Source organism: Nycticebus coucang, chromosome 8 (assembly GCF_027406575.1).
Source record: "Nycticebus coucang isolate mNycCou1 chromosome 8, mNycCou1.pri, whole genome shotgun sequence".
Lineage (NCBI taxonomy): Eukaryota > Metazoa > Chordata > Mammalia > Primates > Lorisidae > Nycticebus > Nycticebus coucang.
In genome coordinates, this window is record NC_069787.1 from 116,396,310 (window position 1) to 116,411,253 (window position 14,944).

Consider the following 14,944-nt stretch of genomic DNA (forward strand, 5'->3'; position numbering starts at 1 on the left):
GGGAATTAATAAAAAATAATTATTTAAGAAAAAGATTTACCAAAGAAATGGATATTTATAGGGGAAACTGGTTAAGAGTAAAATTGACATGATCCACTAAAGACAATAGTATTATGAAAAAATAATTCAATTTCACTATTAATGCAAGAAATGCAATCTATAGGTGTCAGATACTTTCCACCTACCACATTTGCAAAGATTTAAGAGTCAACATCTGGCTCTGGATTGGCAGTGGTGAAAGAAGCTTTTATTTATTTTTTATTTTTTTATTTTTTTTGCCGTCTTCTGATGTCACCTCAGACTTCCTTTTTATTAAACTTTTTTTTTTATTAAATCATAACTGTATACATTGATATGATCATGGGGCATCATACACTCGCTTCATAGACCATTTGACACATTTTTATCACAATGGTTAACATAGCCTTTCCGGCGTTATCTCAGTTACTGTGCCAAAACATTTACGTTCTACATTTACCAAGTTTCGCAAATACCCCTGTAAGATGCACCAGAAAGAAGCTTTTAAATACCTCATTATTAGGGCTATGAATTGGTGCAATCCTTTTTGGAAAAAAACATTTAGTAGGGGCGGTGCCTGTGGCTCAACGGGTAGGGCGCCTGTCCCATATGCCAGAGGTGGCGGGTTCAAGCCCAGCCCAGGCCAAAAACCACACACACACAAAAAAAACATTTAGTAGAATCTATCAAAATTTAAAATCACGTGCATTTTAATGTAGTGATTCCTTTCCTAGGAATTTATCCTCTAGCCATATTCACACAAAGACAGGCTGTCTGCCGCAACACTATTTGCAGAGGCAGAAACTAAAAACAACCAATAAGGGCCACCTATTCAAACTAATATTATTTTCTGTTTAAAATGAGATACATTATACAACAATACATATTGGCATGGGGAGATACCTGTGGGACAGGGGATATATCTGTTGCTTATTGTGTGACCTTGTGCAAGTTATTTAACTTCTCTGTGTCTCACTTTCTTCATCTGTAAAGTGCATATCTAATACTATTTAAATACATTTAATGGCCGGCACCTGTGGCTCAAAGGATAGGGACCGGCCCCATATGCCAGAGGTGGCGGGTTCAAACCCAGCCCTGGCCAAAAAGTGCAAAAAAATAAATAAATACATTTAAATAGTATTAAAATGATAGGGCTGCTGCAAAGATTGAATTAGATGGTATGTATGAAGTATTTTGCATAATGCCCGGCACATAGTAAGTACTCAGTAAGTTATTAGTTATAGCATTGTTTTTTGTTATTAATTTATTTAATTTAACAATCTAGGAAGTTCACAGCCATCAGCATCCCAGTGCAATTGGGAATTCAGGAATGTCCATGGAGCTGTTAGTGGAGTGAACCTTGTAGGTAAAATACATACATACTTTTGGTAGCAGATGTGAAGGGAACTCTCTAAAAGTGACCTCATTGGTTTCATTCTCAGCAAACTGACCTAGGCCACTCAACATGGGTTTTATTGTTCCGGATGTTAGTGCATGTTCTCTTTTTAGAATAAATTCATGACCATCAGGAGATATCAATTTGACAGACATGGCATCAGGGCCTTCACAGCCACCATAGGTTTTCTCCTTTACATCCATTATGTTCTCAGGAAATTCTACTTTGCTACCCTGGGAACATCAGCCCCGCAGCCACTGCAGCCATCACACCCGGGTCCCAGCTTACCGCCACAGCCTCTACTCCAGGGCTGCCTCCTACGCCCGACCCCAGCTGTCTTAGTTATAGCATTGTTAAGAAAAAAAAAAAATGAATGCATCAAAAATAGCATGTATTCGTCAGTCATGGTGGCTTAGGCATCTCGTCGTAGCCCTCTAAGAGGCAGAAGGATTGCTTGAAGTCGGGAGTTCAAGATCAGCTTGAGCAAGAGTAAGACCCTGTCTCTCCTAAAAACAGAAAAAGTTAGCTAGGAGTGATGGCATATGCCTGTAGTCTTAGCTACTCGGGAAGCAGGAGGAGCCCTTGAAACACAGGAATTAGAGGTTTCAGTGAGCTACAGTGACGCCACTACACTCTACCCAGGGCAACAGAGTGAGTCAGTCTCAAAAACAAACCAAACAAACAAACCCACCACCACCACAACAAACCAACATGTACAATTGCTTGTATAAAAAAATCCAACTTTTAGGGAAAAAATACATTTATACAATTTTTTTTTTTGGCCAGGGTTGGGTTTGAACCCGCCACCTCTGGCATATGGGACCGGCACCCTACTCCTTAAGCCACAGGTGCCACCCCACTTATACTATTTTTATAAAGTGTGAGATTTGAGGGATACAGAAATTTCAATGTTTACTTTGCACATGTATTTATAATATTTGCAACAATAAGCACACATTACCTTAAAAATGATGATGAAATAAGGTTTTGTTGTTGTTGTTACAGTTGTCATTGTTCAGCTGGCCTGGGCCAGGTTTGAACTCGCTAGCCTCGAGGTATGTGGCTGGTGTCGTAACCAAAGGTTTTTAAAAAGATGCATGACACTTAGACTTTGATATGCTGGTAAATTCCCAACATCATCTCTTTCTGAGTTTAGCTGAATGCTTCTGTGAAACTGTATTCTCGCTGCATGCTTTAATTGAGTGGACAGGGATCACAAAGGTGGTAGGTGAGGGCTATGATGAGGGCCTAGCTTCAGGGAACAATCAAGGTAGGACAGGCCAAGGGATGAAGAGGGTTCAAGGACCTTGGCTGAGGACTAGAGTTAGAACTTGGCTTCCGGTGACTATTAGAATAGGGTGGACACAAGGGTTGAAAAGAGTTCCAGGGCCTTGGGGGAGGGCTAGGGTTAGGGTCCTGCTTAGGGTGATGGTTGGGGTCAGGCAGGCCTGGGGTATAAAGAATGTTTGGCGCCCTTGGCTGAAGGCTATGGTTAGGGCTGGCTTCAGGTGGTAATTAGCATCAGGAGGGTGTCGGAGATGAAGAGGGTTCAGGGCCCTTAAGTGTGAACTAATGTTAGAGCCCAGCTTTGGGTGATGGTTGGGGTCAGGTGCCCCTAGGAAGATGGTTTGGGGTCCTTGATTGAAGGGTAGGGGTAGGACCCAGTTTTAGGTGATGGTAAAAGACAGGTGTGCCTGAGGGTGAAAAGGGTTTGAAGCCTTTGGGTGAGGTCTGGCCTGCCTTAGGGTGGTGGTTGAGATCAGACAGGCTTAGGAGGTGAAGAGGGCTGGGAGCCCCTGAGTGAGGGCTCGGGTTAGGGCCTAGCTTCTGGTGACAATTAAGATCAGGTGGGCCTGGGGCATGAGGAGAGTTTGGGGCCCAGGGTGAGAGCTAGGGTTAGGGCTCACCTTTCAGTGGTGGTTAGGGTCAGGCAGCCCTGAGGGTTGAAGAGGGATTGGGCCCCTTAGGTGAGGGCTAGGGTTAGGGCATGGCTTCAGGTAACTGTTGGGGTCAGGCAGCTCTGGGGGATGAAGAGGGTTAGTGGCCCTTGGGTGAGGGCTAGGGTTAGAACCTGGCTTTGGGTGATGGTTGGGTTCAGGTATCCCTGTGGAATGAAGAGTGTTCAGGTCCCATGGGTGAGGGCCCAGCTTCAGTTGATAATTAGCGTCAGGTGGTCCTATGGGTTGAAGAGGGTTTGGGGCCCTTGCATGAGGGCTAGGGTTGGGGTCCAGCTTCAGGTGATAATTAGGGTCAGGCAGTCCTGGGGGACAAAAAGGGATGGGGGCCCTAGGGTAATGGCTACAGTTAGGGGTTCCTGTGATGGTTAGGGTCAGGTGGGCCTTGGGGAAAAAGACAGTTTGGGACTCTATGGTGAGGGCTAGAGTTGGGGCCCAGCTTTGGGTGATAGTTAGGTTCAGGCAGGCCTGGGGGAATAAAAATGGGGTTCTTGGCTCTTGGTTGAGGGCTAGGGTTAGGTCCTGGCTTTGGGTGATAATTATGGTCATTTGGACCTGTGGGTTGAAGAGGGCTCAGGGCCCTAGTGTGAGGGCTAAGTTTAGGGCCCAAATTCTGATCATTTGGGTCAGGAGGTCCTGAGGAGGATGAGTGTTCAGGAACCTTAGGTGAGGCCTATTGTTAGGTTCCAGCTTTGGGTGATAACCATTGCTGGCAGGCAGGAGGATGAAGAGGGTTCAGGGCCCTTAGTTAAGGGCGATGGTTAGTGCACAGATTCAGTTGATAAATCGTGCCAGGCAGCCCTGGGGGTTGAAGAAGATTGGGGGCCTTTGGGTGAGGGCTAGGATTAGGGCCCAACTTTGGGTGATGGTTGCAGTCAGTTAGGCCTGAGGGATGAGAAGTGTTTGGAGCCCTCCAGTGAGGGCCAGTGTTAGGGCCCAGCTTCAGGTTGGTTGGGGTCAAGCAGGCCTGGAAAATAAAGAAGTTTCAAGGTCTTTGGGGTAGGGTTAGGGTCATGGTCCAGCTTCAGGTTATGGTTTAGGCAGGCCCGGGGGATGAAGAGGGTTCAATGCCCGTGAGTGTGGACTAGGGTTAGGGCCCAGCTTTAGGTGATAATTAGGATCAGGTGGGTCAGGGTTTGCAGAACGTTTGAGGCCATTGGGTGAGGGCTAGGTTTAGGGCTCAGCTTTGGGTGATGGTTAGGGTAATTCTGAGGGATGAAGAGCAATCAGGCCCTTGGGTGAGGGTTAGGGTTAGGGCCTGGCTTCAGGTGATAGTTGGGTACACGTGGGCCTAGAGCATGAAGAGGGTTCAGAGCCCTTGGGGGAGGGCTAGGGTTAGGGCCTGGCTTTGGGTAGTTGATAATTAGGGTCTGGTGGCCTTGGGCATCAAAGAGGTTTTGGGGTCCTTGGGTTAGAGCCTGACTTGAGGGTAAGGTGGGTATGAGTGATGAACTGTTGTTTTGTTTTAGTTTTGACAACAGAAGATGCCACTTTGTATTTTTAAAAAGAGGCAACAATGAGAATCCTGTGTGTTGGCAGGACAGTGTGCAATTAAAAAACAATACATACCTTTAAAAATTTCAGTGGGCTACTTCTAATAAAGTAGAAAACAGAATTCTGAGGACATTTAGAATGCTGAAGGCCAGACATGTGAGCCAAGACATTGTTTGCCCACAGAATTTTCTTCCTTTTATTGTCTGCCAGAAGGGTTACATAAGCCTCTCTTCAGTACCACCCAAAACCCTCTGTAAAAGGAACCAGACAAGTAATAAAAAGACAAAGGCTCCAAGTGGAAATTCAATTGTATTTATTTTTCTTATACAGAATCAGAGAAATAAAAACCAGTACCAAACTCCAGGTAAAATGGTTTGATCTGATTGATTTGGTTGCATACTTTCTGTATGCGTAACATTCTAGATTAAAAATAAACAGACATATTTCATATTACAAAATGTAGAAGTAAGTTTTTTAAAAAAGTTAAAGTTCTAGCACATAAATGATGTAGTGTGTTAGGGAAACGGTCTCCATCAATCATCCATTTTCCCAATTAAATTAATCTACAATTTCTTTTTTTTTTTGCCAGCTTATTGTTTTTTTTTCCATACAAATTATATTTTCAGGATTTACTTTGTAATTATGTCATAAGAACACAACTTGAGATCTTTTTCTCACTCCTTATCATCATCTTCTATGGAGAGCTCGTCTATCAAGTTGGGGTCTACAGCACACTAAATTTTTTACTCTGTCTTACCTGCTTCCCATATATTATATAGTGAAAGAAATGGCATTTCATATCCTAAATACTATGGTGAAACACTGTCTAACAATTACTTAGATTTAACAGAATTACAATTAGGTTTTGATGATGTATTTACTCGAAGAAAATGTGTTTTATGAGGAAAAGACACTTTGAAAGAAAGATCTCCGAAATTATTTTTCAATTTCACTCTTTAAAATGTCATTCTTTAAAATTTGGGGTTGAAATGATGAAATTTATTGATTAAGGACTAAAAAGGCCAGATACTCTGGCATTTGTTTTATAATAAGAAATATAGTATAAATAGCACCTTATCATGAATTCGGCAGGGATTTTAACACTTACAATACTAGGAAATAGCCATTAAAGAGTTGTCTAACCTTTGATCTCTAGCTGTAGTGTTGTTTTTTTTTTTTTTTAATAAAGGCTATATTTTATGGCCTTAAAAACAATAACAACCACAAAATTATATCTGGCTTTATCTATTAGTAAACACATAGTCAGGGTCTATATTTTTTTCTGGAAAAATATTTTATTTATTAATAAATGTTCCAACTAATTTCACTAAAAAAATTTCTCTAATATTCTCTAATGCCACAAGCTTACTAGAAAATCGCTTCTAAAAACTGGCAATATAAACCATGAATGATTTAACTATTAAAAGAAAAAGAAGGGGGTATCTGTTTCTTTTACATGTAATAACCTGAAAATGAGTCTATAAAAATATTTTCAAAAAATACAGTAACACTGCTGAGTTTTGTTAGGTCCCTTGTTTATTTTTCTTAGCAAGAATGTACAACTCTTTCTGCATTTTTTTTGCTAACAAAAGAGAAAAAGAAATAGTGCTCCCTTCAATTTAGTGGCAATAAAAACATCTACCCTTATCTCTCTGAGAATGTATAGAGAGAGTGAAATGAATTAGGGGAACATAAACCAGGGGTCCTTCAGGAGAAAGAAATAACTTCATATGTTGGAAGCAACAGCAGGTTTATGCTCTTGTTTGCCTATATGCTTAGCACAAGTGTGGACAGGCCACCACCAGGCCTGACCTCCCCTTTCTATGTAAAGTGCTCCAAAGCCACCTTTTCTTCTACAACAAATTCAACCTGGTATGAAGGTTGTAGGAGAAAATTGTTGCTTTGTACTTTCAGGGCACCTCTCACATCTTCTGCTCATCTTGCTTTGGGGGTACAATAACCAGTCTAGTTCCACTTCACAACTTGTACCCTTTCCACTCTATTCCCTAACTTTACTACTTCACCTCTGACCTTGTCACTTGCCTTCTTTCCAACATGATCACGTGTATTCTGTACACATGTATTACGACAGATCTAAAGGAATCATAGTTAAAATCCTCAACAGATAAGCACCCCCCCAGAGAAATCGAAAGTTTCTTCTCAGAGACCTGAATTATTAATGTTTTTCAAAAAAGAGATTAAATTCATAGAATATAAATAATATCAGTTCAAAATATTAAACAGCTGAGGACTTCATTGGCAATGCACTCAGACTGCACGCCATGTGAACATAATGCTCTCTCAGTCCTTAGAAGCTAATAAAAAAAAAATGTTTTTGGTTACCTAAGAGGTATTGAATACATATTTCATGCCTTTTAATGCCAACTGTAGCAAACAGGGTTAGGATAATACACTTAGGAATCAATTTTACTGAATTCAGAAACATATGTCTCCACTATATGTCCCCAGAGGGTATTTTTTTTTACATGTCAGTCAGAGATCTGCTTCATCCTGCAAACAGTTTCATAGATAGAATCATTTGAACACAGAAATCTTAAAAGCAAAACTGACAAGGCTGCAGAATTTAAAAAGCAACAGCTTACTGCGTGTGCCATCAGGCTGAAATCTCTGTTGTCCTGATATTTTCATAGCATAGTTTCAAAAAACAAAAATACAATTGCCACTGATTTATCAAAAACATCTGGCTGCCCTTTGGCATCAGCTACAAAACTGCAGTGCTTTATAAAACAAACGTCAGATTCCAAGCTACAATTTTTTTTAACTGCGAGTTTCAATTGGTTTGAACAGAACGCTCATAATTAGTATCAAACTGGTCTCTGTCACAAGATCCGTAGTGTGAAAACTTAGGCTGATTCTGCCGCACCCCTCCTGCTGGAAGGACCCAGTTGTCTGGATGCTATGCAGTCAAATGACGAAGGATAAGCTACTTAGGACTGTGTGTGCCTTTGTCGATGTGGAGTAACAAGAGCCATCACAGCCAGCATGGATTCAAAACTACATTGTATTCCAATACAGCAGAATTTTACTATCCATAAAATGATTTTTAAAGCTGAAGTTAAATAATTTTTAAAGCATTTTTACTACTGTCATCAACACAGTTTTTGAAACTGTAAATCAGGTTTTGCTTTGTACACATTTCCTGGACCAACCCACCTGTCAGAATTCACTGCCTGTGATCAACTTTTTATGGCTTATAATCAATTGATGTATAAATTTCTACTAACACCCATACAGCGTGGCCGTGGGCGGCAAAGGATAAAGAAGGAGAAAAGAATTCTGCATCGTCAATCCTGCAGACAAAATTCTGCATAATCTGTCACAAGAATGCAGGGTTGCAGAAAATGAAAGCAGAATATTTATTTACACTGAAGTTACTGTCGATCCAAACCAGGCAATGATTAAACTGGCAACATGAAAAGGAGGGAGCACGGGTCATGGGGGCAGAGAGGGGCGCACCTGCAGGTCTGCTCTGCTCCATTGCTTTTTCCAAGAGGCCCAGGAAATGTAAGCTCATGGCTGCATCCAAGTTACAACGGCAGTGATCACAGCCAGGTTAGAAAGGGCTCGCTTTTGTTCAGGGCAGACTCCACATCATTGAAGAGTGGGATCAGATCTTCAGATTCCAAAGTTCCTAGGTCAACGTTAGTTCCCGGAAGACAGTCAAGGAAATCAGGGAAGCGGGTCTGCTGGGGGTTGATGTTCATGGGTGTTTGTCCTGTGCTTTCTCCTACAACAGAATGAAAAGAAATCATTTTAATTCCTACTGTTAAGGTCTTGAAAGAGCGACAGTTCAAGGGCTAACATTCCCTCATCTTCATGTCTTCAACTACTACCTTACTGACCTCATTCGGAAGAGATGCGGCGATGCCAGGGCATCTTAAATTGCTTCTAGGTGGATGTGGCCCAGGGAGGTAATAAGGAGCACGTGAAAGGCACTGTGGACCTGACCTAAGATCTGTGCCTTCCCAGGACAGAGGGAGGAAGAGCCGCTTTGCACCATAGAGGGGTCCTGCCTGTGATAAACACCTAATTACAAAGATGTAATCGACGGATTTCTTTGTACGCTTACATTTATGCATGTCATCCTTCCTAATGTTCAAAGACTGCAGTTTCTGTCATCACGGATGGCTATAGGCATCATTTATAAAGTAGGTCTGTAGACCTTCCCCCTCCTTCCATAATACCTACACTCCACATCCATCTACCTATGTGTTAGTCACTATGCACGTTCATATATTAAGGTTTTAAGTCTAGTGGTAAAGAAATCTGTTTTATTTTGTTCAACCACTCATTCCTAAGCCATTTAAGCACCCAATCCTGTTTTGGCAGAATGTGTTTCCTAACAGCACTGGAGTTCTGCAGAACACTGTTGATAAAATGCCGCACTAAAGGAAAGCTGAGAGTCTGGAATATGATACAAATTAAAGAATATATGTCCTTTGTGGGCAACAGCATAAAAATAAACGCACTACTGACTTTTTTAGGTTGTTTAAAGCTATTTGGCCATTCAAAGGAATGAACTCATGTCTTCTGCAGCAACATGGATGGAACTGGAGGCCATTATCTTAATACAACAACTCAGACACATAAAGACAAATATGGCACATTCTCAGTTACAAGTGGGAGCTAAATAATGGGTACAGACATAGGACCAGAGCATGGAATGACAGACGATGACTAGGAGAGGTCGGGGTGCTGGGGGGACGCTTGGTGGGTACAATGTCCATTGTTTCAGTGATGGATGGACTGATTTCACCACAATGCAGTAAGTCAATATAGCAAAACTGCACTTGTACTCCATGAATATATACAAATAAAAAAATTTAAATTACAAACCGGCTAATTCAAACAGCCCAAACAATTTTCTAAAGAGATAAAATCTAACTTAAAGACTTAAAAGCATTGATAACTACAGTCAGCTTCCATCATAGTGACATTTAAAAAAATCTTTTTATATTAGCTTTTGTGTCTTCTATGTGCAGTGGCTCTCCTGAAAAGTGTGCACAGAAGTTTCACTGTTCTGAGAAAATGTTACAGAAAATTCACTTTAACCATCTGTGTTTCCTAAGATGAAAAATTACAAACATTCTAAGTGGTGAAGAAAAACATAAGCAAACTTGCATTTGGTGATGGCAAAGCATCATGGTTTTTCTAGAAGTCGTAAAATATCAAAGACTCTTAGGCAATATTTTATAGGGTTTTCATTGCAAAGGGCAGTAATTTGAAAAATAAAATGAAGTTCAACAACATGGCCTCAAGACAGTGTCACTGGCTCAGCGCCTGTAGCTCAAGTGGCTAGGGCGCCAGCCATGTATGCTGGAGCTAGTGGGTTCAAATCCAGCCCTGGCCTGCCAAACAACAAGGGCAACTGCAACAAAAAATAGCCGGGCGTTGTGGCGGGTGCCTGTAGTCTCAGTTACTTGGGAGGCTTAGGCAAGACAATCACTTAAGCCTAAGAGTTTGAGGTTGCTGTGAGCTGTGAAGCCACAACACTCTACTGAGGGTGACAAAGTGAGAGTCTGTCTCAAAATAAGGGGGATGGGAGGGGTGGGGGAGAATAGGTGGAGGGAGGGTAATGGGTTGGACCACACCTATGGTGCATTTTACAAGGGTACATGTCAAATCTACTAAGGGTAGAATATTAATGTCTTAACACAATAATTAAGAAAGTGTGGTGAAGGCTATGTTAACCAGTTTGATGTATTTCAAATTGTATATAAAACCAGCACATTGTAGCCCATAAATGCATTAATGTACACAGCTATAATTTAATTAAAAAAAAAAAAGAATTATTTTCTTAAAGTCTCAAAAACTACACAATCTAAAGTGTGAGACCTCTTCTTTTTTCATCTTCAGTTGAATCATCCATCTGTACTGGGTCCCCAGTCTAACTTCCTGATACTCAAGAATTGAGTCTCTCTATTTTACAAAATCTCTATTTTAAAGAACTCCTCTCTTCTTTCTCCTTGGGCATGGAAAGCATAAAGAGACTAGTTTAGCTTCTTCATTAAGGTTAATATCTTAACATATCTCTGTTTGGAGCAACCCTGCAATGTTAGAGTCATCCTTTTGGTCTTAAAAAGTGGAGGAGACAAAAACCAGGCAATTCTTCAAAGGGTGTGATTATTGCAGAATATTCTGGAAGGATGGATAACTTCCCAGCTTTTGCTCATGCTATTCCCTTTACTCTCCCCTCGAAGCGAGTCCAGCTGTTGTTCCCAAGTGTGTTTTGTAAAGGGAGTGCTCGGCTGGCGCATTCCCATGCAGCATGTGGTCAGCAAGCCTCACAGATCTTTTCCAGCCACACTTGAGCTCTGTCCACCTCCCAGCTTCTCTTAATTGTGTTACTGTGGAAGGACATTTCTCCCCTTGAGAGAGTTTATGCCCACTTCCTGTTAAGTCTGCATAGAGATGATCCCACACTTGAGGTGACACTCACTTAATCAGGTTAAATTGGCAAAGTTAATGTTTCTCAAATCCATGTGCTGCATAATATCAGCTTTCTTAGAAGGAGGAGAGAACTTTGTGTCAGGCTCTGTGATATCACGACTTGTCACAATTCTTTGATGTGAGCCTATTAGTCCCACTTTACGGATGAGAAATCTGAGGCCCACAGAGGTTACATAACTTACCCAACGTCACTGCCAAGAGTGGAGAAGCAAGGATTCCACTCAGCCTGCCCGTCTGCAAAGATTATGTTCTTTTTAGGCGACCACTTAATTCCACATTATGCCTTCCAAAAACACTCCCTATTTACCCATTTGAGGTCATTTAAAAAAGATGTAGAATAAAATCCATCCTTGTGTGTGTGTGTTTTTTTTTTTTTGTAGAGACAGAGTCTCACTTTATTGCCCTCGGTAGAGTGCCGTGGCGTCACACAGCTCACAGCAACCTCCAACTCCTGGGCTTAGGCGATTCTCTTGCCTCAGCCTCCCAAGTAGCTGGGACTACAGGCGCCCGCCACAACGCCTGGCTATTTTTTTGTTGCAGTTTGGCCGGGGCTGGGTTTGAACCCACTACCCTTGGTATATGGGGCCGGCGCCCTGCTCACCGAGCTACAGGCGCCACCCGTGTGTGTGTGTGTGTGTGTGTGTGTGTGTGTGTGTGTGTTAAGTCAATCTTAGATTTAGCTCTCCTGAGGTTTTTTTCTTATTTAACTTTGCTTTTTATTCCTCCTGGATTCCCAGTATTTAAAAGATGAAAAGTAAACAAGTATTAAACATAGGAAGAAGCCACTTCACGAGACTGTTCCATGAGAGCAAAATAAATCTCGCACCAAAAAACAGAGATGTTGTACACAGCTATGATTTAATAAAAAAAAAAAAAAACAGAGATGAAAGGGGGAGGAGGGTCAGGGAGAAAACTGAAGCAATAACTTGAAGAAAGGCAAAACAAACTGTTCAAACTATTCTTGTGTGACTCCGCACAAGACAGTCTGTGCAATCCTCTCACGGCAAAGATGATGGGTTAAACTAAGCCCTGGGGGAAACCACCCCTACACAGCCCTCATCAGCAGCCTGGCCACTCTCATAACTAAGTCGATAGAACCCTAATAAGATGAAATTCAACTTGGTCCTACCAACAATTTAGATTCCCAGTACGAAGAGGAGTTATTTAGGAACAGAGAGTCCATGAGCTCTATGGACAAAAATGTCGGGAAAGCAATTCTTTAGTTTTTATTTCTGAGATAGGGTCTTGCTGTGTCTCTCAATCTAATGTACAGGGGTATCATCACAGCTCTCCGTAAGCTCTAACTCCTGTACTCAACTGATCCTCCTGCCCCAGCCTCCTGCACAGCTAGGACTACAAATACATACTATCACACCTGGCTAACTTTACTATTTTTTGTAGAGAAGGGGTCTCACTCTTGCTCAGGCTGGTCTTGAACTTTGGTTTCAAGTGATCTTTCTGCCTTGGCCTCCCCAAAGTGTTAGGATTACAGGCATGAGTTACTGTGCCCAGCCAGAAAGACATTTTTTAATTTTCATCACGGAACAAAAAATTTTCTATTGTTAGTGATGATGGAGGAGAAACTTGTATTAATAAGCCCAAATAGTAGACACCTAGGCTGTCACTTATTTTAGAAACAGAATGGCTTCTCGGAGTTTAGGACTCTCATAATTAAGTCTATGTAACTCTAAAATAAGAGTAAATTCGGTTTTTGCAATTGGAAGTCTTTCTCCTTGAGAGCAGGATAAAAAAGAGAAGCAAAGGAGTAAGGCTGCTGAGTTCTGGCCTGAAGGCTGCACCAGCTGAGGACCGATGGTCTCCAGACTCCCTGGCTCTCTCTCCTCTTTTTCACAAGTAAGAGAGGACCGGTTACCATGATTGGACTTGGTGCTGACAATTTAGAATCCTTGAAGTTCTTCAACTTTCCAAACGCCCACTGCCAACTGCATCCCCAATGCAGTAAATGACATGAAAGTATTTCCATGCCGGTAAAACTATAAACCAGCATCACTTCTTAGGAGAAAAAGTAGCCCATATGTTACAAATGAAAACCAGAAGAGTTCAAATATCCCTCTGTGGGAGAGAGAGTGGCAAGGCGGATACTGGTACCTTAATGCAATTGTGAGGAAAGGGCTACTCAAAGCAAGAATGAGTAATAAAATTAAAAAAAAAAAAGACCAAAAACAGATTTTAAAATCTTGTGCCCTGATGTAAAACTCTCTTTTGTATAATCTACAGGGAAGGAGCTTCAGTATATTCATGGTGCTTGGGGGTTGGTTGGGTGGCTTTTGAGTTGTCATTTTATGTTGCTGTTGAGACTGTTTCTGGTTGGATTTTAAAATTGAGATGGTCAAAGAGACAATTTACAAATGTAAACTTGCCAGTACTTGCAGGCTTTGCTCCTACCTGTGTCCATCTCATCCACATTGCTGAGGAAGTCCTCCGGAGTTGTGGGGACACTGTAGCACCCCAGCCCCAGGCCGCTGTCAGTGCTCTGCTCCCTCGAATGGTACGGTCCCCTGGAGAGCAAAAGATGAAGGGATTTTGATGTGAGCCCGTTTCAAAATTTCAATCTAGGCATGGAACTCTGAACTAGTCCTGCCTTTCCGCCCAGCATGCTAGGCAAGCAAGGAAAAGTGGCCTTTTATAGTCAGTTGACACTGATTTCCTTTCCATCTCAAAATAACCACTTGGGACACTTCTATAATACCATTTCTGTAACACTGTAGAAAACAGAAAACAATGTCGAATAGTGTTTATTGATATACCTACTAATAGGCAGTAAGTAAGAAGTATAAAAATCTATCCTCTCCCCTGGTGGATTTCCACTGAGCCCCTCTGTGTGCCCGTGTGCCCATCAGTTAGCTCCAGTTCAACAGTGAGGACATGTGGTGTTTGCTTCTTCATTCTTGAGATACTTCACTTAGGAGAATGGTATCCAGTTCCACCCAGATTACTGTAAAAACACTATTTGGGACTCGGTGCCTGTGGCTCAAGCGGCTAAGGCACCAGCCACATACACCTGAGCTGGCGGGTTCGAATCCAGACCAGGCCTGCCAAACAACAATGACGGCTACAACCAAAAAATAGCCGGGCATTGTGGCAGTTGCCTGTAGTCCCAGCTACTTGGGAGGCTGAGGCAGGAGAATCACTTGAGCCCAGGAGTTGGATGGAGGTTGCTGTGAGCTGTGATGCTACAGCACTCTACCCAGGGTGACAGCTTGAGGCCCTGTCTCAAAAAACAAAACAAAACAAAAAACACTATTTGGGTGATGGACACACCTACAGCTGCAACTCAAGCATTACACATACAATCCGGGTAACCTAAAACATTTGTACCCACTTAATATTTTGAAACAAAAAAAAAATTTTTTTCTTTTAGTATAAAAATCTGTCACTGGATACACATCAGTTTCTCAATAGTGGCTATCACTGGGGACAGAAGAAGAGAAATGAAATGAGACTTCAGTGGTGGTAAGGATGGGTTCAAATAGTAATTGTAATATTTTATTTTAAAAATATGATCAGATGGAAATATGCCAATCTGGGTTACCACCCCACAGTTCCCTGATAAAACACTTACATTATTCTTTATACTTTTCTGTAATTT

General features: G+C 41.8%; 2 protein-coding genes across 3 annotated transcripts in view; both read right to left on the reverse strand.

Annotated features, from left to right (window-relative positions):
• Positions 1–1,317: 1,317 nt before the first annotated feature.
• Positions 1,318–1,617, reverse strand: LOC128591894 (elongin-C-like). The gene has a single exon (XM_053599677.1). It carries the CDS (start codon positions 1,615–1,617, stop codon positions 1,318–1,320), a length of 300 nt encoding a protein of 99 aa, XP_053455652.1.
• Positions 1,618–7,867: 6,250 nt separating this feature from the next.
• WWTR1 (WW domain containing transcription regulator 1) overlaps positions 7,868–14,944 on the reverse strand; it is a 151,411-nt gene continuing 144,334 nt past the window's right edge. For both annotated transcript variants that reach the window (XM_053599671.1, XM_053599670.1), the window contains exons 6-7: positions 13,741–13,853; positions 7,868–8,611 (exon numbers count right to left, since the gene is read on the reverse strand). In XM_053599671.1, the coding sequence (XP_053455646.1) occupies positions 8,427–8,611; positions 13,741–13,853 (298 nt within the window). In that variant the 3' untranslated portion in view covers positions 7,868–8,426. The remainder of the gene's footprint in view (positions 8,612–13,740; positions 13,854–14,944) is intronic.